The 24,703-nt window shown below is 40.8% G+C and overlaps 1 protein-coding gene across 4 annotated transcripts; it reads left to right on the plus strand.

Moving 5' to 3' along the window:
- The first annotated feature begins 705 nt into the window (after nt 1-705).
- Nucleotides 706-24,384, plus strand: KBTBD2 (kelch repeat and BTB domain containing 2). Of its 4 annotated transcripts, XM_030796329.1 has the most exons (5): nt 770-1,022; nt 1,728-1,849; nt 12,608-13,113; nt 17,386-17,551; nt 21,674-24,384. In XM_030796329.1, exons 3-5 carry the CDS (start codon nt 12,944-12,946, stop codon nt 23,207-23,209), a joined length of 1,872 nt encoding a protein of 623 aa, XP_030652189.1. In that variant the 5' UTR covers nt 770-1,022; nt 1,728-1,849; nt 12,608-12,943; the 3' UTR covers nt 23,210-24,384. The 4 variants fall into 4 exon arrangements, with proteins under 4 accessions (XP_030652187.1, XP_030652189.1, XP_030652190.1 ...); XM_030796327.1 differs by lacking the exon at nt 1,728-1,849 and having other exon boundaries at nt 706-1,022; XM_030796330.1 differs by lacking the exons at nt 770-1,022; nt 1,728-1,849 and adding an exon at nt 4,322-4,607.
- Nucleotides 24,385-24,703: the final 319 nt, after the last annotated feature.

Consider the following 24,703-nt stretch of genomic DNA (forward strand, 5'->3'; position numbering starts at 1 on the left):
GAGAGAGGAGGGCATGGTTTGGAGAAGAGGTGCTGCGGCAACAAAGCGACCCGCCCAACGCCTCCTCAACTTCTCCTGCCCCCGGTCTGGTATTGTTTAGTCCTACTCATTCCCACTCTCCGAGCCAGCCTGCAAAAATCTGTATTTCAGGGGAAATTCCAAGGGGTAAAACACCTCCTTCAGCATAACAATTGGTGTTTTGCTGTCTAGATTTCCTAGTAATGAACTTGTCGGGCCTCTCCATCCGCCAGTCTAAGCCCAAGGCCTCGGCCGCCGCGGCTCCTCGGAGCGCCCCTTTGCCGCGCACGCGCCCCTCGAGGGCTCTCCCCTGACCTTTCCCGGGAACCCCCTTCAATTACGCTTCCCGTCACCTCGCGCCGCCCCCGCCCTTCCTGCTCTTTCCGTTTCCTTTTTCGCGCCTGCGCGGCCCCAATTGTTTTGGCTTTCCGGTGTTATCCGGCAGAGGAGAAGGGCGGGGGCAGCTAGAGTAAGGGAGGGGCGGGGGACGGTCGCGAGGACCCGGGAAACTGCAAAACTACCGCTGGTGCCGACAGGCGCGCGCGCGAGGCAGGAGGGCGGCGTGGCGAGGGCGGGCGCCGCAGGCTGGCCAACGGTCCACTGCCCGCGCGTTCCCGGGCCGCGGGCGGGGGCGAGAGCGCGCGGCGGGGGCGGGGCGGGAGCGGCGGGCCCGGCGTCTCGCGGCCCCGGGCTGACGAGGCGGTGCGGGCGGGCGGCGCGGCTCCCGGGGGAGGAGTCTGGCGGTGGTCGGGCCCTGAGGAGCGTGCGGCGGCGCCCGCAGAGGACGCTGCTTTCCGCGCTGGACGGACCGAGCGAGGGAGGGTGCGAGGGGAAACCGGAAGGAAGAGGCGGCGGCGCCAGCCTTCCTCGGCCGGAGGCGGAGGCGAGACCCCGGCCGAGGCCGCGGCGGGAGGGCCACGCCCCCGCCGCCGCGCCGGAGGGGCTCAGTGTGGACGGGGCCACCGGCTGGACCGGATCTCACCCCTCGGGACCGAGGGACGCGGGTGAGCAGGCGATGGTAGCGCCGGGCGGGCTGGAGCCCGTGGCGACCTGTGGAGGGGCCGGGGAGGAGGGCTGTGGCGGGAGGGGGTTCGGCCCTTTGTGGCTCGGCGGGTGGGAGGCGGCGGCCGCGGCATCTTTCAAACCGGAGACGCTTCCGCCACGGGCGGGGGAGGGGCGCGGGCGGCCGGCGCCGCCCTCCGCACCCCGCGGCGGCCCCAGGGCGGCCGAGCTCCGGGCCGGTCCACGGGAAAGGGGCGGCCCGGTGCGCCGCTCGCTGGGCGTTTCCGGCTCCGGCACCGGGCGCCTCGGCGGCCGCGGGGCTCCCGGGCGGCGCCTTGGCCTCGGCTCGCGCCCGCCCTTATCGAAATAAAGCTGTTTCCCTTAAAGACTCGCGACGTGTTCGCGACATGGTGGGCCGAAGGAGGACACCCCCTTCCTTCTGTATTTCCTCCTCCTGTACATCTGAACTAACCAAGAGGTCTAGACGAACAGAGCTCCTGTTATGGTCTATATCGACTTAAAAAAAGAAGGCAGAAACTGCCCTTTGAAACGGAAAATTGTGTACGTGTTTACTTTGTGAAATCTTTAACTTCATTGAATTCGACCACCTCTCCCTACGAATTGAAAAACCGGGGAATAGAAAAATCGCTTAGTTTGATGTGGGGTGGTTATTTTGAGTTAAGATCTTTTTTTTCCCTTGGGCTTAGCTATCTAAGAACTCTTTACTTGCTTCAAAAGGTAGAGGAGTGTCCATTCCACGGGCTACCACGGTGACCCCTTCCAGTGAAAATAGGAAAAGAATTCAAAATACAAAATGAACTTTAAAAGGGTATGTTTGTGTGAACTATCTTCTGTGTCAATTAGCCTTATGAAGACGTAGGGGACAGGACTGGTCACGTGTTGTTTATACATGAATCTGTACGTCGGGCTCACTGAGCATTCAGGCATTCAGAAACGAAACCGTATCAACGCTGTGCACTGACCAAAATAATGTTTTCTTTTATCGAGGCAACTAATTAACAGGGATCTTCCCCCCCTTCCCTCTGAGTTGTACATTTTTGCCGAATTTGAGTAGTATGGGTCTTAGATCTCTTGTGATTGTGAATGCCTTAGTTTGGTTAACCTTTGATAAGGACTTTTTTTTCTGACCTAAAGTAAATCGAAAAGCCAGTCGGTTGTTTTCTAATCTCGATGATGTGGAATTTTGCTATTCTTTCCATCTGGCTGATAACTAATGTTAAGCTTACTTCTTCACTTTGATCTTCTGTTGGCTTAGTGCTTATTGAAGCCCTTTTAGGTTGGGGCCTGGAATCCTCAAGAGGTTGTCTTCTGTCAGTAACTCTGGAGTGCTGTGGCCTTTCTGTTGAGCATGCTCTGTAGTCCACACGTTTCCACAAAGTGGTGTTTTCTTTGCACGTAGTTTTGTAGGAAGACTATGAGTGCTATAATTCGACTTCCCTTTTTGTTCTCATAAGAAGCATTATAAAATCTGTTAACTTATGTTATTCACAGGGCATGTAAGGAGATGGGAAGGAATCGGTACATATGTCCATGCTACTCCATAGATTTTCTTCTGGGTGGTAGAAATATTGAGCTTTTCATTCCTAAACATTGAACATTGAATGTGCAAGGTCAATTCCTAGAAACTTGAATGCAGTCTTAAAAGCCAAATGATAACATTGGTTTTTCCAAAGATGTTACACATTTAGAAAAGAGTCCCCCTTCCCCTGTTCTCTTTGCCCACATTCCTAAGACAAGTAAGGCCAGGAAAAAGGGTTGGTCCTGCTGTCGTAAAATATGAGTGAAATTTTCAAAGTCCTTTGTTAGCTTAATGTTTTCAGTTTTGTAGAGTTTGAATGGACCAAGTGATACTTAAATAACTCAGTATTAGAAATGACAGGTTGATCTCAAGTAATTTTTTTTTTTTTTGACACAGTCTCACTCTGTCACTCAGGCTGGAGTGCAGTGTCACGATCTCAGCTCACTGCAACCTCCGTCTTCAGGGTTCAAGTGATTCTCCTGCCTCAGCCTCCTGAGTAGCTGGGATTACAGGCGCGCGCCACCAGGCCTGGCTAATTTTTGCATTTTTAGTAGAGATGAGGTTTCACCATGTTGGTCAGGCTGGTCTCGAACTCCTGACCTCGCGATCCCCTCGCCTCAGCCTTCCAAAGTGTTGGGATTACAGGCGTGAGCTACCGCGTACGGCCGATCTCAAGTAATTTTTTTTTTTTTTTTTTTTTTTTAAAAGAGACAGAGTCTTGCTCTGTCGCCCAGGCTGGAGTGCGGTGGTGCGATCTTCGCTCGCTGCAAGCTCCGCCTCCCGGGTTCACGCCATTCTCCTGCCTCAGCCTCCCGAGTAGGTGGAACTACAGGCGCCCGCCACCGCGCCCGGCTAATTTTTTTGGATTTTTAGTAGAGATGGGTTTTCACCGTGTTAGCCAGGATGGTCTCGATCTCCTGACCTTGTGATCCACCCGCCTCGGCCTCCCAAAGTGCTGGGATTTACTGGCGTGAGCCGTTGCGCCTGGCCACCTTTCCCTAGCTTGCTTAAGTCACTGCACAGAGCTGAGAGGAAAAAGGAAAAGTGATATCCAAAATAAAAGGACGTACTATACTTATATAATTATTGTATCACAGGTGGCATTGCCTTTATGTTCTTGTTTAATTTTTTAAAAGTGAGATAACTTGTTAATCATAATATAGTACAGCTTATACTTGTGACCTGAATTTACTTAGGGTGCTGAGCATAATTAACCTGATGGAGCCACGTCATGTATCAGTATGGTTGGAAAGAGAGAAGAGACCTAAGCTCTGAATGTGACTAGAGTAGGGGAAGCTATGCCGAAATTTTTTTTTTTTTTTTTTTTTTTTTTTTTTGAGACGGAGTCTCGCTCTGTCGCCCAGGCTAGAGTGCAGTGGTGCCATCTCGGCTCACTGCAAGTATGCTGAAATTTTTAAAACTTGATAGATTCTTCTAAAGGCCAGGTTTTTGTTTTTTTGGTTTTTTGGTTTTTTTGATTTGTTTTTTAATTGATGCCTGTCACAACTCCAGAAAATTCTGTTTGTGTAGCAGTTGACAATCTAAAAAACAAATGGTCTTTTCCAGACATTCTCAACTGTCATGGTTGTTTTGATAACTTGAAAGCAAACTGTTTCTAGCACCCATCTCTTGTCCTTCCTAAGGAGAAAACTATCTCATTGAAATAAAGGAAGGCTTGTTTTATGACTGGTGCCTTTCTGGACTCTCATTTAGTTTTTTACACTGACATTAGCCTCCTCAAGATTAGTCTTTTTTAAAGCACTAGTTTGTTTCATTATTTGTACCATCAAAATGAATTGTGTGAGAAAAGGAAAAAAAAGGAAAAATTATCTTAATATTTTAGAACACTGAATTAAGATTTCAAGTGTCAAATGTTTGCAAAAAAGTCCCAATATTCTCTAAAAACATTGGATTTCTCTTATGTTTAGACAGAATGAAAAAAGAGAACTGTATTTGGAGTGCTGAGACCTTGAAATTGGAATCTTTGTACCTGGTGTAGGTGGGGAATCCAGGAGTTGGGAAAGTGCTACAAAAGCTTCACCAGTGGGTGGGTTAATAAAAATAATTTCGAATATCTATGTAGTAGTGCTATGTGTCACGTACTGAACCAAGTATGAAATGTAATCCTAGAACAATTCATTGAGAAGAGAGTTCTACTTTTAACTCCATTTTATAGATGAGCAAACTGAGGCATAGAGAATATAACTTAAAAAGGGCCACACAGCTATTAAGTTGCAGAACTGGGGCTTTAACCCAAGTAGTTTGGGTTTGTACTCAATTATTTTTCAACGGTTGACCTCCATGGAGAATGCCTTGGATCTTTTCCAACAAAAATTTTTATCTTCTCTATTGACATTTGTAGCATTGGGAGATGCAGCACTCCCTAAGTTAGTAATGTACAATTTGAATGTGCTTCCTACAGGTAAATGATTTATAGCTGCACTGCCCTTCCTAGAGGGAGACCTATCACTCCTTCGTTCCTACTATTTATTTTATTTTTAGTTGGCAAATAATTGTATGTATTTGTGGGCTGCAATGTGATGTTTCAATCTATGTACACATTGAGGAATGATTAAATCAGGCAATTTACGTCTGTCACCTCATCTACTTTTTTTTTTGTGGTTAGAACATTTAGAATCTTTAGCAGTTTTGAAATATGCAGTATATTATTGTTAACTGCGATCATCACCATGCTGTGTAACAGATCACTAAAACTTATTCCTCCTGTCCAATGGAAACTTTGTACCTACTACTGTGCTTACTGTAGCAGGCCTTGCTAGCAGCCTCCTTCCCATCTTTTTATCCTTTCTTCCTTTTTCATCCACAGCTCAGTTAATTGCTGATTGGTTTCTTTATCACATTCAATAGTTCTTTAATCCTTTATTGGTTCCTCAGTCTCTATATTCTGCCCGGTTAACATTGGAAAAGTTTGCTTTGTTTCTCTTTGTGTTTCCAGGCTACTCAGTGGGAGGATGCTACAAAGTACACACCTCTAGGAATGAAAACTTGGTTTCAAAGTGAAATTAGACATCTATCCCCCCTCACTGCCTCCCCCAAAAAAGCCAAAACACTGCTGTCAACCTCTGAAATCTTTAAAAGTATTTGGGACTTTTTAAAATTTCAACATTTCATACTTTTAATCTTGGTTCCTTATCCTTTAATATTAATAATCAATCTGTAAAACAATTTCACTGTCACTGTTATCTCTTTGTGAGTATTAAAGTAGTAGTTGTGTAAATTTTCTTTGCTGATATACTTTTGGGCATATTTTGCTGTACAGTGAGGAGTTAAACACCTTTTTAATACTGTTATTTTATAGGAAAGTTAAGTGAGGAATTCAGACAACCAACTTAAATTTGTTGAATAGAAACACAGTTGTCTCGGTTTCAGTGGGAGATTAGTTCCTAGGTCCCCTTGGGATATGAAAATCCAAGGACACTCAGGTCTCTGATATAAAATGCCATAGTATTTTTGATAACCTGTGCATATCCTCCCAATACTTTAAGTCATCTCTAGAAATATTTTTTTGTGGGAAGAGTTTCAGATTTTTAAGTAGAACTGTGTATGTTACTATTGATTGCTAACTGATTTAATCCTGACAGTCACTTAGTAACAATGTTTCGAAACTTCATGTGGTAGAATTCACTCAGAACCTCAGAGACTTGGACATCCTAGAGAAATGTATTAGAAGCATTTGTTTTCAATCAATTTATAAATTTTTGACTTCTGTAGGAAGTCTTCAGATTTAAAAATAAATAGGACTTTGTCCTGTAATAATTCGTAGAAAGTCAGTGGGTAGAGGCCGGACGTGGTGGCTCATGCCTATAATCCCAGCATTTTGGGAGGCCGAGGCGGGCAGATCACCTGAGGTCAAGAGTTTGAGACCAGCTTGGCCAACGTGGTGAAACCCCATCTCTACTAAAAATGTGAAAAATTAGTTGGACATGGTGGTGCATGCCTGTAATCCCAGCTATTTAGGAGGCTGAGGCAGGAGAACTGCTTGAACCCGAGAGGCGGAGGTGGCAGTGAGCCTAGATCACGCCATTGCACTTCAGCCTGGGCAACAGAGTGAGACTCCATCTTAAAAAAAAAAAGAAGTGTGTAGACAGTGGAGGAGAGGATTTCATCCTGTGTATAACATTTTATCCTTATCTTTGCCATTCTCTGTGATCAAGCAAATCAGTCAAAAACACTGAATTAAGCCCAGGACTTAAAAGAAGGAGTAAGAATATGTACGCTTTTTATGCCAAAGTACATTGCACTTTATTAAGATTGTGAATTTCATTATATTGTGTTTGCATGACTCCAATTTAATTCCTATGCTGGTTAGCATTTTTTACCATGGAATATATTCTAATAATCAGTGTTAGAATATAGGACTTTCTTACTAATCTGGAAGCACCTGATACCAGGAATTGTGGCATGTAACAGGGATTTCCCAAAGTAATTTAAGTGTTTTTGAATAGCTTTTTCTCAGTATGGGTTTTTTTTTTTTGGCAGATTATCTTGGGGAGAGATGTCTTTTTTTTTTTTTTTTTTAAACCTTAATTAAAGGTACTCACACGAGATTAAGAACGTGTTTCAGAAGTCCACGGAACTAGCAGGAACTGGGGAAAGCAGTTGTGTGACTAGGTAAAAGATGTTAGAATATTTTGGTTGAGAAGAAAAGTGGAATATATATAAATTAGATTAAGAATTATATTTAATTCAGCGTTCAGGAATTTAAAGTTTGTGCTTTTCCTTGTTTTTGTGATCTGAAGAGAAACATTATTCTTGCAGAAACAACTTGAGGTACGTATTTTAGTCACTGACTAAATATTTCATCAAGAAGCAGTGTAAGGCCAGGTGCGGCGGTTCATGCCTGTAATCCCGGCACTTTGGGAGGCCAAGCAGGTGGATCGCTTGAACGTAGGAGTTCAAGACCAGCCTGGGCAACATAGTGCAATCCTGTCTCTTAAAAAAAAAATTAAAATTTGTGTGTGTGTGAGTGTGTGTGTGTATGTGTATATATATACACACACACACGTATATAAAAGAGATATAAATTTTTTAAAATAAAGCAGAGATTGGTAAATGTGGCCTGTAACCTGCTCTTGTAAACAAAGTTTTATTGAAGTAACATTTGTTTCCATATTGTCTTTGGCTGCTTCCAGGCTGCAGCAAGACTTAAATCTTTGGGATAGAGACCTTATGGCTCCCAAAGCCTAAAATATTTTGTCTTTGTTATGAGAAGAGAGAGTAGTGTACCTTTTGAAGTTTTATTATTATTACTATTTTTATTTTATTTTTTTGAGACGGAGTCTCTCTTGTTGCCCAGGCTGGAGTGCAGTGGTGCGATCTCGGCTCACTGCAACCTCCCCCTCCTGGGTTCAAGCGATTCTCCTGCCTCAGCCTCCCGAGTAGCAGGGATTACAGGCACACACCATCACACCAGGCTAATTTTTGTATTAGTAGAGACGGGGTTTCACCATGTTGGCCAGGATGGTCTCAATCTCCTGACCTCAGGTGACCCGCCCACCTCAGCCTCCCAAAGTGCTGGGATTACAGGCATGAACCACTGTGCCCAGCCTTTTTTTTTTTTTTTTAATTAAAAATTTTAGAGGCAGGATCTTGCTGTTGCCCAGGCTGGAGTGCAGTGGCATGATCATAGCTCACTGCAGCCTTGAACTCCTGGCCTTAAGGTACCCTCTCGCCTTGGCCTCCCAAGGTGCTGGGAGTACAGGCATGAGCCACCACACCTGGCCAAAAGTTTATTTTGTAAAAATCAGGTAATCATTGCATATATTAATAAAATCCAGAAGATTTAAATAGGTCTTCAATAAGTTTTTCCTTCCTCCTGTGTGATCCACTGTTGGTAGTAGGGCTGAGCACCAGATACCTTTGCTCATTTTACCTGTACTACAGTTTTTCTTATGGTAAAGAGTAAAATTTCTTGAACTCATGTCTCTATTAAAAGTTTGAAAGTAAAAGATCAAGATAGCTACATTTCAAGAAAAATGTTTCATATACCCAGCTTGCTTCACTCATTTGCTTGCTTCTTGGCTTTTGAGTTTGTCTAGAATAGCTGGTTTTTAAAACACCATGTTTTTGAATGACAGCTGTAGCTGTGGCTGTAATCTGTAGTAAGAGTAAAAGCCCTTGGTATTTTGGAGCTTTAGTGTTTGGCTTCTCTCAATCCAAGTATGTAAAGTGCAATGATTGGCACTTAGTATTCAATAAACATTTGTGGAATTAAATGTAGCCATTCATTCAGAAAAGAAAATTAAGTCAACAGTTTCCTTGATACCTGAGAACTAATCTGGGGAAGCTGGCTTCTACAGATGACAAGGTCTGTGACGTTTTGAAGCTGATTTTAGATATAGAATGATATACAAAATGTAATTATTGAAAAGAGAAAATTTGTAAAATATGTCACATCAGCTGGTAATTAATATAGTACATACTGAATTACTTCAGAGGATTTAGGGTATTGGGTTCAAGTTTTGTTTTTAGGAGGGAAGGAGTCTTTTACAGAAAATGTTTGTGTTGTGGGCATTTGAAGATTGTTGGTTGATCATCCTAAACTTTGCAGATTTTCACATTTTTATTTTTATTTTTGTGAGACACAGTCTTGCTGGGTTGCCCAGGCTGGAATGCAGTGGTGTGATCTCAGTTCACTGCAACCTCCACCTCCTGGGTTCAAGTGATTCTCATCTTGAAGCAGCCTCAGCCTCCAGAGTAGCTAGTATTACAGGCATGTGCCACCATACCCGGCTAATTTTTGTATTTTTAGTAGAGACAAGGTTTTGCCATGTTGGTCAGGCTGGTCTTGAACTCCAGGCCTCAAGCCTCAAGTGATCTGCCCTCCTAGGCCTCCCAAAGTGCTGGGATTACAGGTGTGAGTTACCACACCTGGCCAAGCTTTCACATTTTTAGTTAATACCTTTGGAAGTCCATGCTCCCAGACGGGTGAGATACTTAATTTTATTTATTATTTTTTGTTTTTGTTTTTGTTTTTGTTTTGTTGTTGAGACGGAGTCTCGCTCTGTCACTCAAGCTGGAGTGCAGTGGCACGATCTCAGCTCACTGCAACCTCTGTCTCCCAGGTTCAAGTGATTCCCTGGCCTCAGCTTCCTGCGTAGCTGGGATTACAGCACGTGCTACCATGTCCAGCTAATTTTTTTGTGTTTTTAGTAGAGATGGGGTTTCACCATGTTGGCCAGGCCGGTCTTGAACTCCTGATCTCAAGTGATCCACCGACCTCAGCCTCCCAAAGTGCTGGGATTCCAGGCATGAGCCACCACTCTTGACCTTAATTTTATTTTTAATTGTACTTGTTTATTTACTTAGTGTCATATCTGAATGACTTACTTTTTCTGCCTATTTTAAGGTAACTTTTACGTAGGCTGCCTGTCCAGGAAGAAAACATATCCTGTATTACAAAAGAAGAGTGGGAAATAGGGGAATCTAATAAAGCTGTGTTAATGAGTATAATGACTTTGTACTTTTTTAGAAGCATTCAATTGTTTTAATATGGTTTCATGGATACGATAAAAAATCAAACCTAGCAAAACCCAGTCATAAATGAGGCCTCCCCAAAATCATTGCAGAAAATCATATTATATGGTTAATGAAATGACCAGAGTGAGCCTGTACCGCTAGCCTGCAAGAAATTCTGGGGTCTAGCGGCATGATTTAAGTCTGTCTTGGCCCTGGCCACCAGTTGCTGTCACCTTGTTTAAACATGGATGGGGACAATTTTGAGTCCAGCTACTGGGATTAGGACTTTTACTTTATTAATGCATGTATTTCTGTAAAATATATTTCTAGAAGTAGGATTAGTAGATTGGTATTAAGCATTTCCAGTGCCAAGTATGATTAATACTTGCAATTCTGAAATTCAAAAAGCTCTGAAAAATCAAGTTGTTAAAAAAAAAAAAAAACTCTTTGCTAGTAAAACCTGACCTGAAGTAACGTGAGGCTGTATATAGTCTTTATTTTTCACACCATTCATAGTTGCTTCAGCAAAGATAATGTGTTTGATTATCCATTGCTACTTGAGACTTCTTGAGAGGGTTTTATAATGTAGGGTACATGGGTCACAATACCTCTATAAAATCTGGAAAAGTGTAAATTCTGGAGTGTGTCTTGTGTCAAGAGTTTTGAATAAGGGATTGTGGGTATGTATCAACTTACTCCTCTGTGTAAGAATGCTTGTTTTTCCACACCCTCAACAACACTATGCCTTACTGCATTATTAATGTGTGGAAATAGTCAGTGATTTTAAGTATTATTTGCCTTAGTGATAATAGTAGTAGAACTCAGATTTATAGTGTAACATGCTGTTCTGGAAGAGCAGAGTTCTTACCTTAAATGACCCAGAGTCTCACTCTGCCTTTGCACCTGTTTTAGTTACTTTCAAAGTTAACTTGGCTGGAAACTTGACTGTATATCAAGTTAGCAGTTACTGTAATAGTATAGTTTGTCAGGAAGTATATGTGATTCTCTTTGACATAATGGATGGTATTTTGTGAGGAAAAATATCAGTGATTCTAATGATGGAGTCATTTCTTATTATGGTAACTAACGGTCATCTTAACAGTTGGTGAAAAAAGAGGTGGCAGTTTTTATAGTTAACATATTAGTAGCATTCTATTTGGGATTTTCCTCTTTTCCTGATTTGTAATTCCTTTGCCATGTGTTGTGAATACTGAATTCCAAATTAAATTTTTATTCAGCTGGAATTTTGTTTTTTTTTTTTGATGAATGGTATGCGGTATGACTAAAGCCTAGGTCCCCCCGCCTTGAGCATTTAGCCACTTCCAACATTATTTGTTGAAATAAACCATTCTTCCTAGTTTGAAATGCCATATTTATCTTTATCATATCAAATTTCTTTTTTTTTTTTTGAGATGGTGTCTTGCTCTGTCGCCCAGGCCGGAGTGCAGTGGTGCGATCTTGGCTCACTGTAATCTCCACCTCCCGGGTTCAAGCCATTCCCCTGCCTCAGCCTCCTGAGTAGCTGGGATTACAGGCATGCACTACCACGGCCAGCTAATTTTTGTATTTTTAATAGAGACAGGATTTCACCGTGTTGGTCAGGATGGTCTCGAGCTCCTGACCTTGTGATCTGCCTGCCTCGGCCTACCAAAGTGCTGGGATTACAGGTGTGAACCACCGTGCCTGGCCAATCATCTCTAGTTTCTTATGTGTACTTGGTTTTATGGGAGTTTTATAATACATTTAATATTTTCATAAAAATCATTAAAAACTTGCCCTTCCTCCCCTCAAATATCTTAGCAACCTTTGTGCATTCTTCCAGATAAACCCCTTGAAAATAGGATTTAGATTGGATTTGTATTAAACTTACATATTAATTTGGAGAACATTCATATTTGTGTATGGAGTTTTCTGGGTAGGAACATATATCCATTACATTTTATGCTTTTTTTTTTTAAGTAAAATTATATACTTTTATTCGTAAAGATTCCTAGGAAAGAACCACTCTACAAAGAGACAAATTACATATACTTCTCTTACTGAATTGAATGGCAAATTTGAAAATAAACAGTTTGAATCTCTTTACCATATAGTTTAAATTAAATGTGAAGACTTTGTGAACGTGTTTAAAATATATTCAGAGAATGAGAAATCTCTATGTAAGATAGCAGGTTTTTTGTTTTTTTAATAAAAATATTTTTTCTTAAATATTATGATCATTTGTTGCCACCAGACAAATAACTAAGAGATCTGGCTTTGGTAATTTAAGTTACCTATTTTGAAAGAGCTTTAAAAATGTGTACTTATTCATGTGTTCGTTATTTTCTGTGACAGTTATATTTTGTATAGAAGGCAAAAGTTAACTTGAAATTACAACTGGTAATTTTCTTGTTTTTAAATTTTAAATGTAGACTAAGAATCTTCATTTTTATCATGTTTCACTTTTATGGTAATGTCTAAAGTTGAACTTGAAATAAATATGATTTATATTTAAGGCTGCCATTTTAAACGTTATATTCTAAAACTGTACTGGCCTAGATACTACAACTGAACTTTTTTTCTTTTTAGTTACTCCACAGGATCCACTGAACATAGGATGTTGCCACAAAATCTACCTCGTGTATTTTTCTCTTTCACTCATGAGCTGTGCAATTGCAGATTTGAGCACAATGTCTGCAGACTGTGTTGAAAAACTCTGAAGAACCTAATTAACACAGGATGACCTAGGAGTGATTCTAAGTCTGTAACAAGATATTACTCATTAGTGAATGTGTCAGTCTTGGTACTGAATGCTGCAGATAACAGCAAGTAGTTTCTCCTTTATTTCTGAAGTATTCACTTGACCTTCCATCAGTAAGACGGACTTTTCTAATCTGTTCCTGGAGATATTAATGGAATACAGTCATGTCCACTCAAGACGAGAGGCAGATCAATACTGAATATGCTGTGTCCTTGTTGGAACAGTTGAAACTGTTTTATGAACAGCAGTTGTTTACTGACATAGTGTTAATTGTGGAGGGCACTGAATTCCCTTGTCATAAGATGGTTCTTGCAACATGTAGCTCTTATTTCAGGTAAGTACTTTTAATGTTTTAAATAGAAATTCTTTGAAATGTTATTTAATTTTTTAAAAAGCCACATCTCAATTTTTGTTTTTAAGTTTTGCTTAAGGTTTCTATTCAGATGATGTAGTACTTGGCAAATCTCATTCTTGCATGTGTAAGGGACACATGAAAGAAGTTTTATAAAGGTTTAAATACAAGAAATGTTGCAATTAACTAAGGTAAAGTTTTAATGTTGGGAAGGCAGAAAGGTTTAGAATATTCTTTTTCCATTAAAAGAGAAAGAAAAATGGGATAATTTACACTTTGAGATTTTAAAATGCTACCTTTAGAAAACAGTGATCTCTGTTTTTAAACTGACAAGTTATAGGCTCAAATAGTAATTTTTAGAGGGTAAAAATTGGTGCTGTTAGATAGGTTAAGAGTTTTCTTTACAAAATATATTTTTTCTCTTTACTATTACCATTTGTGATATTTCTTTATACTAACTAGACTCTTTGCCAGATTTAAATATTTAATAACTAGTAGCATTGGTGTTCTCTATGCCTCTGAATGTAGAAGTTAATTTAGTTACTCTTTGCTAATAACAAATACATAAAGCTTAACTTTACATTTTTATGATCTTTTGCCTCTTTGTTGTACGTTTCCTGAGCAGAATAGAAGCCAAGGCATAGAAGTTGCTTTATTTGTTCTTTGCTTTTAGGTAATTTTGACTTAATATTTGAAAGGGACAGGGCCAATAAAGGTGAATTAAATGTGGACCAGTATATTTCTACTACAAATATTAACAGCCATAAGCAGCAATCATCAGTGAGTTTGGTCCTGCTGTTTTGTTTTGTTTTGTTTGTTTGTTTGTGTGTTTGTTTTTTTGAGATGATCTCGCTCTGTTTTCCAGGCTGGAGTGCAGTGCAGTGGCGTGATCTCGGCTCACTGCAACCTCTGCCTCTCAGGTTCAAGTGATTCTCCTGCCTCAGCCTCCCAAGTAGCTGGGATTACAGGCGCGCACCACCACGCCTGGGCTAATTTTTGTAATCTTAGTAGAGATGGGGTTTCACCATGTTGGTCAGGCTGGTCTCAAACTCTTGACCTTGTGATCCGTGCGCCTTGGCCTCCGGAAGTGCTGGGATTACAGGCATTAGCCACCGCACACCGCCTGTTCTGCTGTTCTTTAATGGCAGCTATAGACAGGACAGATTTCATTTGACCTTTCAGGGCTGACTTACTTTGTATGAAGATACCGAAACTTCACATTCCCTAACACATCCCATGATGATTGCAGAAGCTAAGGCTCAAATACCAGTTGTTGCCTTTGCTATGCCTACAATTTTTTTTTTTTTTTTTTTTTTAAAGACAGTCTCACTCTGTCACCCAGGCTGGAGTGCAGTGGTGCTATCTTGACTCACTGCAACCTCTGCCTCCCAGGTTCAAGCGATTCTTGTGCCTCAGCCTCACAAGTAGCTGGGATTACAGGCACACACCACCATGCCCGGTTAATTTTTTTGTATTTTTAGTAGAGACGGGGTTTCACCATGTTGGCCACATTGGTCTCAAACTCCTGATCTCAAGTGATCCACCCACCTCGGCCTCCCAAAGTGCTGGGATTACAGGCGTGACCACTGTACCCGGCCAAGTCTGGGAAGTTTCTTAACCAATCAGTCCCCCACAGATACCAAGGGACAACTGTGTATTATCCCTAAAAGAAATCAGATATTTACTAAATAAATAAAATAGTTCAATATGTGTTTGGGGTTGAAGCCACCCATCATTAAAATCTTGTGCCTGGGACAGTTTCATATCCACAGGATATAATTTGAGCTTTTCCCAAGTGTTCTTCAACTAGATTCTGCTGGCAGAATTGTAGATTTCAAGATCTTTACATGTAATGCTCCTATACATCTGCTGTTAGAGATTTTGCCTTCTGAACTAAATACATTCTTCCTTTGTGGTTTGAGTTACCACTTCTGTCTATCCCACCAATAATTAGTAGGTACCTCTGAATAATAGTTTTAATATTTCTTGGTAACATTTATAGTTCATTTTAGACCCAAAATGAGAGAATTGCTTGAGAATTACTCAGCACTTCTTCTGTTGTGGTACTTCAGCCTGTTACAGTATTATGAAATTAAGTATTTGCTGTTTCTGGTCGGGAGTGCTGGCACATGCCTGTAATCCCAGCACTTTGGGAGGCCGAGGCGGGCGGATCACGAGGTCAGGAGATTGAAACCATCCTGGCTAACACGGTGAAACCCTGTCTCTACTAAAAATACAAAAAATTAGCCGGGCATGGTGGCGGGCGCCTGTAATCCCAGCTACTCGGGATGCTGAAGTAGGAGAATTGCTTGAACCTGGGAGTTGGGTGTTGCAATAAACTGAGATACCACCACTGCACTCCAGCCTGGGCAACAGGGTGAGACTCTGTCTCAAAAAAAGAAAAAAAGAAAATCACCAGATCCTATTGGCTCTTTATAGTGGGTTTTGTTTGTTTGTTCCTTTTTGAGGTAGAGTTTCAGTTTTGTCACCCAGGTTGGAGTGCAGTGGCTCGATCTTGGCTCACTGCAACCTCTGCCTCCCGGGTTCAAGTGATTCTCCTGCCTCAGCCTCCTGAGTAGCTGGGATTACAGGCACCTGCCACCACGCCCAGCTAATTTTTGTATTTTTTAGTGGAGACAGGGTTTCACCATGTTGGCCAGGCTAGTCTCGAGCTCCTGGCCTCAGATGATCTGCCCACCTCGGCCTCCCAAAATGCTGGGATTACAAGCGTGAGCCACCAAGCACCCAGCTATAGTGGTTTTTGTATTCATTTCTGCCAATATAACTCAGTTTCTTACCTCTTAGGTATGTTATTGTCATAGCCTGATAGGCAGTTTTCCTGTCTCTAGCCTTTAGCTCTTATAGTCTGTCAGCTTAGAGTATTCATCCTACATTTATCACTTACATTTTGTCGTGCTAAATTCAGACTTGAAACCCTTTGGTTTTCCCCACTATCTACAAGGAAAAGCTCAGACTCTTCTTGTCTCATTTAGAGGCCCTCTGTGATCTGACTGCTCTTCATCTTTCCAATTCATTTTCTGGTTTCCTGCATGAGCCCGTATGTTCAAGTTATGCCCCTTGAACAATTGCTTCTTATGTTCTACCCCGTTTTATCCATTTTGAATGGCTTCTTCATATCTGTCCCTGAGGGGCCCAAGTTAGTGACTGTTGTGACACTCACTGTTGACCGCTACATGCAGAAGCTTTCCTCTCCTATTTTCATCTCTTACCTATATATGGGCATTCTGCTTTGTATTCTCTATGATGCCAATTGCCTTTCCATCATGATTTCCTGTATATAATAAATTTTTAGGAAAGTGTCCTGCATATTTTTAGAGAATTGTTTGAGTAAATGAATTTTTAACAGCTTTATTGAGATGTAATTTACATACCACAAAATCTACCCATTTTAAGTGTATAATTAAATGAATTTTAGTATATTTACAGAGTTATACAACCATTTCCACAATCTAAATTTAGAGCATTTTCATCACTTTGTGTCTATTTATAGACACAAACCCCATTCTTACAGTTCTAAGTAACTACTAATCTACCTTCTGTCTCTATATTTTCCTTTTTTAGATGTTTTATATAAATGGACTCATACACTATGTGGTTTTTGTATGTGGCTTCTTTCACTGAGCATAATGTTTTCAGGTTCATTTATGTTAAAGTATATATTAATTCTTAGTTCCTTTTTATTGCTGAGTATTATTTCATGGTATGAATATAAGAAGTGAATAGAATTTTGAGATTTTCACTGAAAATGGCATGGTGGAATAGTCTGGTATATATTTGGGACTGGATTTTATTCTTATCTTTCTCCCTCAGAAATTTCATTGGCTAGGCACAGTGGCTCATGCCTGTAATCCGAGCACTTTTAGAGGCTGAAGCAGGAAGATTGCTTGAGCTCAGGAGTTGGAGACCAGCCTGGGCAACATAGGGAGGCCTTGTCTCTACTAAAAATAAAAAAAAAAAAAAAGCTGGGTGTGGTGGTGCATGCCTGTAGTCCCAGCTCCTTGGGAGACTGAGGAGAATCGCTTGAGCACAGAAGGTCGAGGCTGCTGTGAGCCGTGATCGCACCACTGCACTCCAGCCTGGGGGACAGAGCAAGACCCTGTCTCAAAAAAAAAAAGTTTCACTTATAAGTAAATACCCTAAATAAACACCTCTTGTTATCTAATTGTTCTTTTCAGCTCTACATTTGTTTTGCACAAAACCTTTACAACTTTGTTTTCTCCATCTCCCCTGTAGGGCCATGTTTATGAGTGGACTAAGTGAAAGCAAACAAACCCATGTACACCTGAGGAATGTAGATGCTGCCACCTTACAGATAATAATAACTTACGCATACACGGGTAACTTGGCAATGAATGACAGCACTGTAGAACAGCTTTATGAAACAGCTTGCTTCCTACAGGTAAGCATATATATATATATTTTTAGACAGAGTCTCTCTCTGTTGCCCAGGCTGGAGTGCAGTGGCGCGATCTTGGCTCACTGCAACCTCTGCCTCCCAGGTTCAAGTGATTCTCCTGCCTCAGCCTCCTGAGTAGCTGGGATTACAGGCGCTAATTTTTGTATTTTTATTATGGGGTTTCACCATGTTGGTCAGGCTGGTTTTGATCTCCTGACCTCATATCCACCTACCTTGGCCTCCCAAAGTGCTGGGATTACAGGCGTGAGCCACCTTGCCCAGCCTACAGGTAAGCATTTTTTTCCTCAGTTACATACATGAGTTGTGGCTTATTGGTTTATTATGTGGTTTATTTTGTGAGGAAACATTGTTAAACCTTTTTTATTTGTTTTTGAGACGGGGTCTCGTTCGGTCACCCAGGCTGGAGTGCATTGGTGCAGTCATGGTTCACTGAAGCCTTGAACTCATGGGCTCAGGTGATCCTCCTGCTTCAGCCTCCTGAGTAGCTGGGATGACTAAAGCTGCACACCACCATTCCCAGCTACTATTTTTATTTATTTATTTATTTATTTATTTATTTATATTTATTTATTTTTTTGAGACGGAGTATCACTCTGTCGCCCAGGCTGGAGTCTAGTGGCGCGATCTCGGCTCAGATGCAAGCTCTGCCTCTGGGTTCATGCCATTCTCCTGCCTCAGCCTCACGAGTAGCTGGGACTACAGGTGCCCGCCACCACCCCTGGCTAATTTTTTGTATTTTTAGTAGAGATGGGGTTTCACCGTGTTAGCCAGAAACGTCTCGATTTCCTGACCTCGTGATCCACCCGCCTTGGCCTCCCAAAGTGCTGGGATTACAGGCGTGAAGCACCGCTCCCGGCCAATATTTTTATTTTTTGTAGAGACAGGATCTCACTGTGTTGCCCAGGCTGGTCTCAAAATCCCAGGCTCAAGCAATCCTCCTGCATTGGCTTCTCAAAGCCCTGGGATTACAGGTATGAACCACCATGCCTGGCCCAGTAATGTCTTTTATCTATGTAATTTTCTTATTACGTATTTTAGAAGGTAAAAGGTTTTTTTCTTTTTACAAAATGTGTAAGAGAAAAACAATAGGATTTGATTACCGAGTAAACTAAGTAGTTTTGTGATGGGAATGTATATCTGTTAATAAAAGAGATAGGTGAAAATTTTATACTGGTTTCGTGTGTTTTACTGCCTAACATACCTGAGAATTTTGATTTCAAGTTAAAGTAACTTTTTTTCTAAGACGTAGTTTCACTCTTGTTGCCCACGCAGGAGTGCAATGGCACAATCTTGGCTCACAACAACCTCTGTCTCCTGGGTTCTGGTAATTCTCCTGCCTCAGCCTCCCGAATAGCTGGGATTACAGGCATGTACCACCATGCCCGGCTAATTTTTGTATTTTTAGTTGAGATGGGGATTCGCCACGTTGGCCAGGCCAGTCTGGAACTCCTGCCCTCGAATGATCCACCTGCGTTGGCCTCCCAAAGTGCTGGGATTACAGGCATGAGCCACCACTCTCAGCCAAATTAAAGTAATTTTTAACAGTGTTTATTGAATTTAAGTGTTTCAATTTTTTTTTTTTTTTTTTTTTTTTTTGCTTAGAGCTTACATATACTAATTTTTCATGATACTACTTTTCACAGAAAACTTGTGGAAATTATGATAAATATTTATAATGGCTATGTGACCATATTGAGCAATTAAGGAGAAGTATTTAAACAAAACAAGTGATGGTTGATATATTTATGTATGACAAACTGTTTTACTCTTTATTTCCCCATCATGTTCCCTTTTTAAATTTTAAGAGGAATATAAGAGTTTTTTTCTTTATTTCATCTCCTGTTTTGGAATAACACTGTATTTCACAAAGTTTCTTCAGACGGAGAACCTTTAGACCAAAGGTTAAATTTGGAGAGCACTGTTCATGATATTTGTTAAATACTTAATAAATATGCACTGAATGAATATGCATAACACTGGTTGAATGCAAACACCTGGGTATAATTCTGGAAAGCAGAACTCAGTTCATGCTTTATGTAGTCTCCTTCCTTTTTAATCTTCCATAGGTTGAGTACCCTTTATCCAAAATGATTGGGACCAGAAATCCAGTTCAGCCAGTTTCAGATTTCAGATTTTTTCAGATTTTAGGATATTTGCATTATATTTACTAGTTCAGCATCCCTAATCTAAAAAATCTAGACTCTGAAGTGCTCCCTTGAGTATTTCCTTTGAGTGTCATGTCAGCACTCAAAATATTTCAGATTTTGGAGCATTTTGGATTTTGAATTTTTGAATTAGGGATACTCAACTTTTTGTGTGACAGGGTCTCGCTCTGTTGTCCAGGCTGCAGCGCAGTGGTGAGATCACGGCTCACTGCAGCCTCTTAAGCCTCTCCTGGGCTTAAGTCATCCCCCAGCCTCAGCCTCCTGAGTAGCTGGGTCTATAGACGTGCATCACCACACTTGGCTAATTATTTGATTTTTTGTAGAGACAAGGTCTTACGTTGCCCAGGCTAGTCTCAAACTCTTGAGCTCAGGCAGTCCTCTCACCTAGGCCTCCCAGCGTGCTAGGATTAAAGGTGAGAGTTACAACACCTGGCCAACCTTTACTCCTTATTACACTAACCTTATTGTTAGTGTTCTACTCTACCCACAACTCTGGGGAAACTGAGGCTGGGGTAGCTTGCTGGTGTGCTAGTAATTCCAAACTTGAACGGGAGAAATGCTTACTGTAAGCACTGTCTTTATATAGCTTGCAAGTTGTCATTACTTTTTATTTTTAGAGACATGTCTTGTTCTGTTGCCCAGGCGGGAGTGCAGTGGCATGGTGATGGCTCACTGCAGTCTCGAATTGCTGGGCTCAAGTAATCCTCCTCCCTATAATCCCAAAGTGCTGGGATTATAGGCATGCACCAGCACACCCAGCTAATTTTTTGTTGGTCCTTCTTTTAAAAGCAGGCATTTCTCAGAATTACTAAGGCATTAAGGAATTTTAAGAAAATCTGATTCCAGAATACTTTGTTACTGTAAATATTGATGCTGTTCCTCACATTTTTTTTTCTGCCATCTTAACTAAAAGCGTATACTACATCTGCTTGCTCAAATGCAAAACAGGACTCTGCCTTTTAGACTGTGTTGCCCTGGCAAGCCTGAGATGGGGCATTCTGTGACTACCAATATGACTTTCACTATCAACCACATGAAATGATCATGTGTTTCAGTACCAGATGCTGTACTAATACTTTATGTATATTCTCATCTGATCCTTACAGGCTCATTTGAGGGAGATAATCATTATTTCCCCATTTTATATAAGAGATAATTGAAGTTCAGAGATGTGAAGCTTCTTTCCTAATAAGTAGTTTCCAGGTACCAGTTGGCCAATTAAGTTTTAAATCTAAGCAACCTGACTTCTCAGTGTAAACAGTTTCTAGTTAATCACTGTGATGCTGAATAAATATAGTAGGTAGCACATCTGATTCAACTGAGATCTACCTTCTTAAGAAAAAACAAATCTAGGAAGCTTACAGTGGCTAAGATGGGTCATTTAAATGTAGGTAATTTGTAACTGCATGTAAGTCTACTTTGGGTTGCTTTGATATCTTACCTCTTTAGATAAGAATGGCAAATAACTACTCTTACTCATTGTGTGTGATTTTCTGGTTTTATGTAACTGTATTGTCCAAATTGAGGAAACCAGAATCCAGTTATTCAACAACAATAATTTTCTCTATACTATGATTTATTTACATTTTTTCGTATAGTTCTCTCAATTACATATAAAGTCTAGGAAAGTATGACTAATGTATGAATTTCCTTACCTGTTCCTTAAGGCTGTTTTGTTTTTTAAGAGCTTATTTATTGTATTACCGGTTCCTAAATAGAACAGTTAAGTAGGCCACTGAGCAGGAAAAATTTCTGCAAAATTATATAGTCTTCTGAGTTTATTACTACCAGAAGACCTTATCTCTTAGCCCAGATGTGTGTATCTGAAAATAAAAATTACACTATGGGCATCTGATTAATGTACTTACGTGTCTTACGTAAAAGTAAAATGTGTCTGTCCTGGCCCTATCAGCCTGTTTTTTTTTCCTTCTCATTCTAGGTAGAAGATGTGTTACAACGTTGTCGAGAATATTTAATTAAAAAAATAAATGCAGAGAATTGTGTACGATTGTTGAGTTTTGCTGATCTCTTCAGTTGTGAGGAATTAAAACAGAGTGCTAAAAGGATGGTGGAGCACAAGTTCACTGCTGTGTATCATCAGGATGCGTTCATGCAGCTGTCACATGACCTACTGATAGATATTCTCAGTAGTGACAATTTAAATGTAGAAAAGGAAGAAACCGTTCGAGAAGCTGCTATGCTGTGGCTAGAGTATAACACAGAATCACGATCCCAGTATTTGTCTTCTGTTCTTAGCCAAATCAGAATTGATGCACTTTCAGAAGTAACACAGAGAGCTTGGTTTCAAGGTCTGCCACCCAATGATAAGTCAGTGGTGGTTCAAGGTCTGTATAAGTCCATGCCCAAGTTTTTCAAACCAAGACTTGGGATGACTAAAGAGGAAATGATGATTTTCATTGAAGCATCTTCAGAAAATCCTTGTAGTCTTTACTCTTCTGTCTGTTACAGCCCCCAAGCAGAGAAAGTTTACAAGTTATGTAGCCCACCAGCTGATCTGCATAAGGTTGGGACCGTTGTAACTCCTGATAATGATATCTACATAGCAGGGGGTCAAGTTCCTCTGAAAAACACAAAAACAAATCACAGTAAAACAAGCAAACTTCAGACTGCCTTCAGAACTGTGAATTGCTTTTATTGGTTTGATGCACAGCAAAATACCTGGTTTCCAAAGACCCCAATGCTTTTTGTCCGCATAAAGCCATCTTTGGTTTGCTGTGAAGGCTATATCTATGCAATTGGAGGAGATAGCGTAGGTGGAGAACTTAATCGGAGGACCGTAGAAAGATACGACACTGAGAAAGATGAGTGGACGATGGTAAGCCCTTTACCTTGTGCTTGGCAATGGAGTGCAGCAGTTGTGGTTCATGACTGCATTTATGTGATGACACTGAACCTCATGTACTGTTATTTTCCAAGGTCTGACTCATGGGTAGAAATGGCCATGAGACAGACTAGTAGGTCCTTTGCTTCAGCTGCAGCTTTTGGTGATAAAATTTTCTATATTGGAGGGTTGCATATTGCTACCAATTCCGGCATAAGACTCCCCTCTGGCACTGTAGATGGGTCTTCAGTAACTGTGGAAATTTATGATGTGAATAAAAATGAGTGGAAAATGGCAGCCAACATCCCTGCTAAGAGGTACTCTGACCCCTGTGTTAGAGCTGTTGTGATCTCAAATTCTCTGTGTGTGTTTATGCGAGAAACCCACTTAAATGAGCGAGCTAAATATGTCACCTACCAATATGACCTGGAACTTGACCGGTGGTCTCTGCGGCAGCATATATCTGAACGTGTACTGTGGGACTTGGGGAGAGATTTTCGATGCACTGTGGGGAAACTCTATCCATCCTGCCTTGAAGAGTCTCCATGGAAACCACCAACTTATCTTTTTTCAACGGATGGGACAGAAGAGTTTGAACTGGATGGAGAAATGGTTGCACTACCACCTGTATAGTGGGGAAGTTCAGGGAGTGCACGCCTGAGTTATGTGCTTTGTCATTTTCTTTGCTAAACAAAAGAGGCTATGAAAGAACTAAATATGAGTACATAAAAATCTATCTTTGATAAATTTTATTTTTATGCCCTACTTAATATTTGCATCAGCATAATATATATCAGTGAGTCTTACAGAAAGATATGCTTCCATAATATGAAATAGATTATTCAATAATTGAGAAACTTTATGTGTAATCATGAGAGTATAAGAATCTGGATTATCTAACATTGTTAGCCCTGTGTATGTACAGTTCAAAAAGTTCATTTATAAAAGTAGTTTCCTGTTCCTAGTGTGGTATATCACAAATTGTGCTGAGGTTATTTTAGTATGTGTGTTTCATTCCCGTGCTTCTGTTCTGAAGTCCTGGAATACAGTTTTCAGTGTAATTAATTCAACTGCACTTAACACTAATGTCCATGTTGGTATAGAAATGTCTAAATCCTATACTCTAGTTGAGGAAGATCTTCCATAATTTTATGGTATTACACAGGGAAAGCTATGACTGCAGGATCAGTCTAACTATACTATTAGGTGCATGTATTCTCTTTTCACTAACTTATACTTGTCTATCTAGAATACAGGTCTTCCAGTCAGCTGGTCATTTACCAGGTGTGGACTTAAGTTGCTGGGCTTGCAGTAAGAATTGCCAGCCCCTCATTGTGCGGGTCTGCGTGGAGCTTTAATAAGAAAAAGCTTCCACTTTCTGTATTATGTTAACATTGGCTCATGCATATAACTACCTGCTGCTGATGTAGTTCTCCATCTTCAAGATTTAGAGTGGGTTAACCAGGTCATTACATCTTAATTTAATAACAAGCATTACTGTAGAGTGATTGTGTATAGATCTGTTAGCTGTCAGAGTGTGTTTTTTTTAACCTGTTGTGTGCGTGTGGGGGTTAGGATTAGTAAGGTGAACTGTTCAGGAATATTCTGCACTAGCTGTGCAGAAGAGCAGATAACTAGCGCTGCTCTGGCATTAATCCCAGGAACCACTAGCAGTAGTGGGGCGCCACCAATCTAACATGAGCACAGGTGCTTCATGACAAACATTACTAGCATGTTCAACTGCATCATGTTCTGGCACTGTATTTTGAATGACATTAATTTATTAAATAAATTGTATATATTCAATATCTATTTTTCTTTTGTTATGGGAATGGTCTGCTTTTTAAATTTTGATTTTGCTAGGTCAACTTAGCTAGTAATAGGTGGTTTCTTCCAAATTTTGTTTGATAAAGATTGAGAGATATGCATAGGCTTTACTTAGGCTAGTGTCTTTCTATCCTGCTGGCATGTTAGAATCATCAGATTCTGATCATCATCTTTAGAAGCTTGAGATGATGCCTGAACCTCACCCCAAACAAAATGGTTTCTTCTTAGAGCACATCATTGGTCATGTTTATAGACTTGAACTGCCCCTTCACTGCCTACTGAATGAAGTCCAGATTCCTT

This window comes from Nomascus leucogenys, chromosome 17 (assembly GCF_006542625.1).
Source record: "Nomascus leucogenys isolate Asia chromosome 17, Asia_NLE_v1, whole genome shotgun sequence".
Lineage (NCBI taxonomy): Eukaryota > Metazoa > Chordata > Mammalia > Primates > Hylobatidae > Nomascus > Nomascus leucogenys.

What these genes read in the sequence shown, in the direction of transcription:
- KBTBD2 (XM_030796327.1), top strand. Translation starts at nt 12,944, where the DNA reads ATGTCCACTCAAGACGAGAGGCAGATCAATACTGAATATGCTGTGTCC. An exon ending in ACATGTAGCTCTTATTTCAG is followed by an intron (nt 13,114 to 17,385) that starts GTAAGTACTTTT and finishes TCTCCCCTGTAG; the next exon opens with GGCCATGTTTATGAGTGGAC. An exon ending in AAACAGCTTGCTTCCTACAG is followed by an intron (nt 17,552 to 21,673) that starts GTAAGCATATAT and finishes TTCTCATTCTAG; the next exon opens with GTAGAAGATGTGTTACAACG.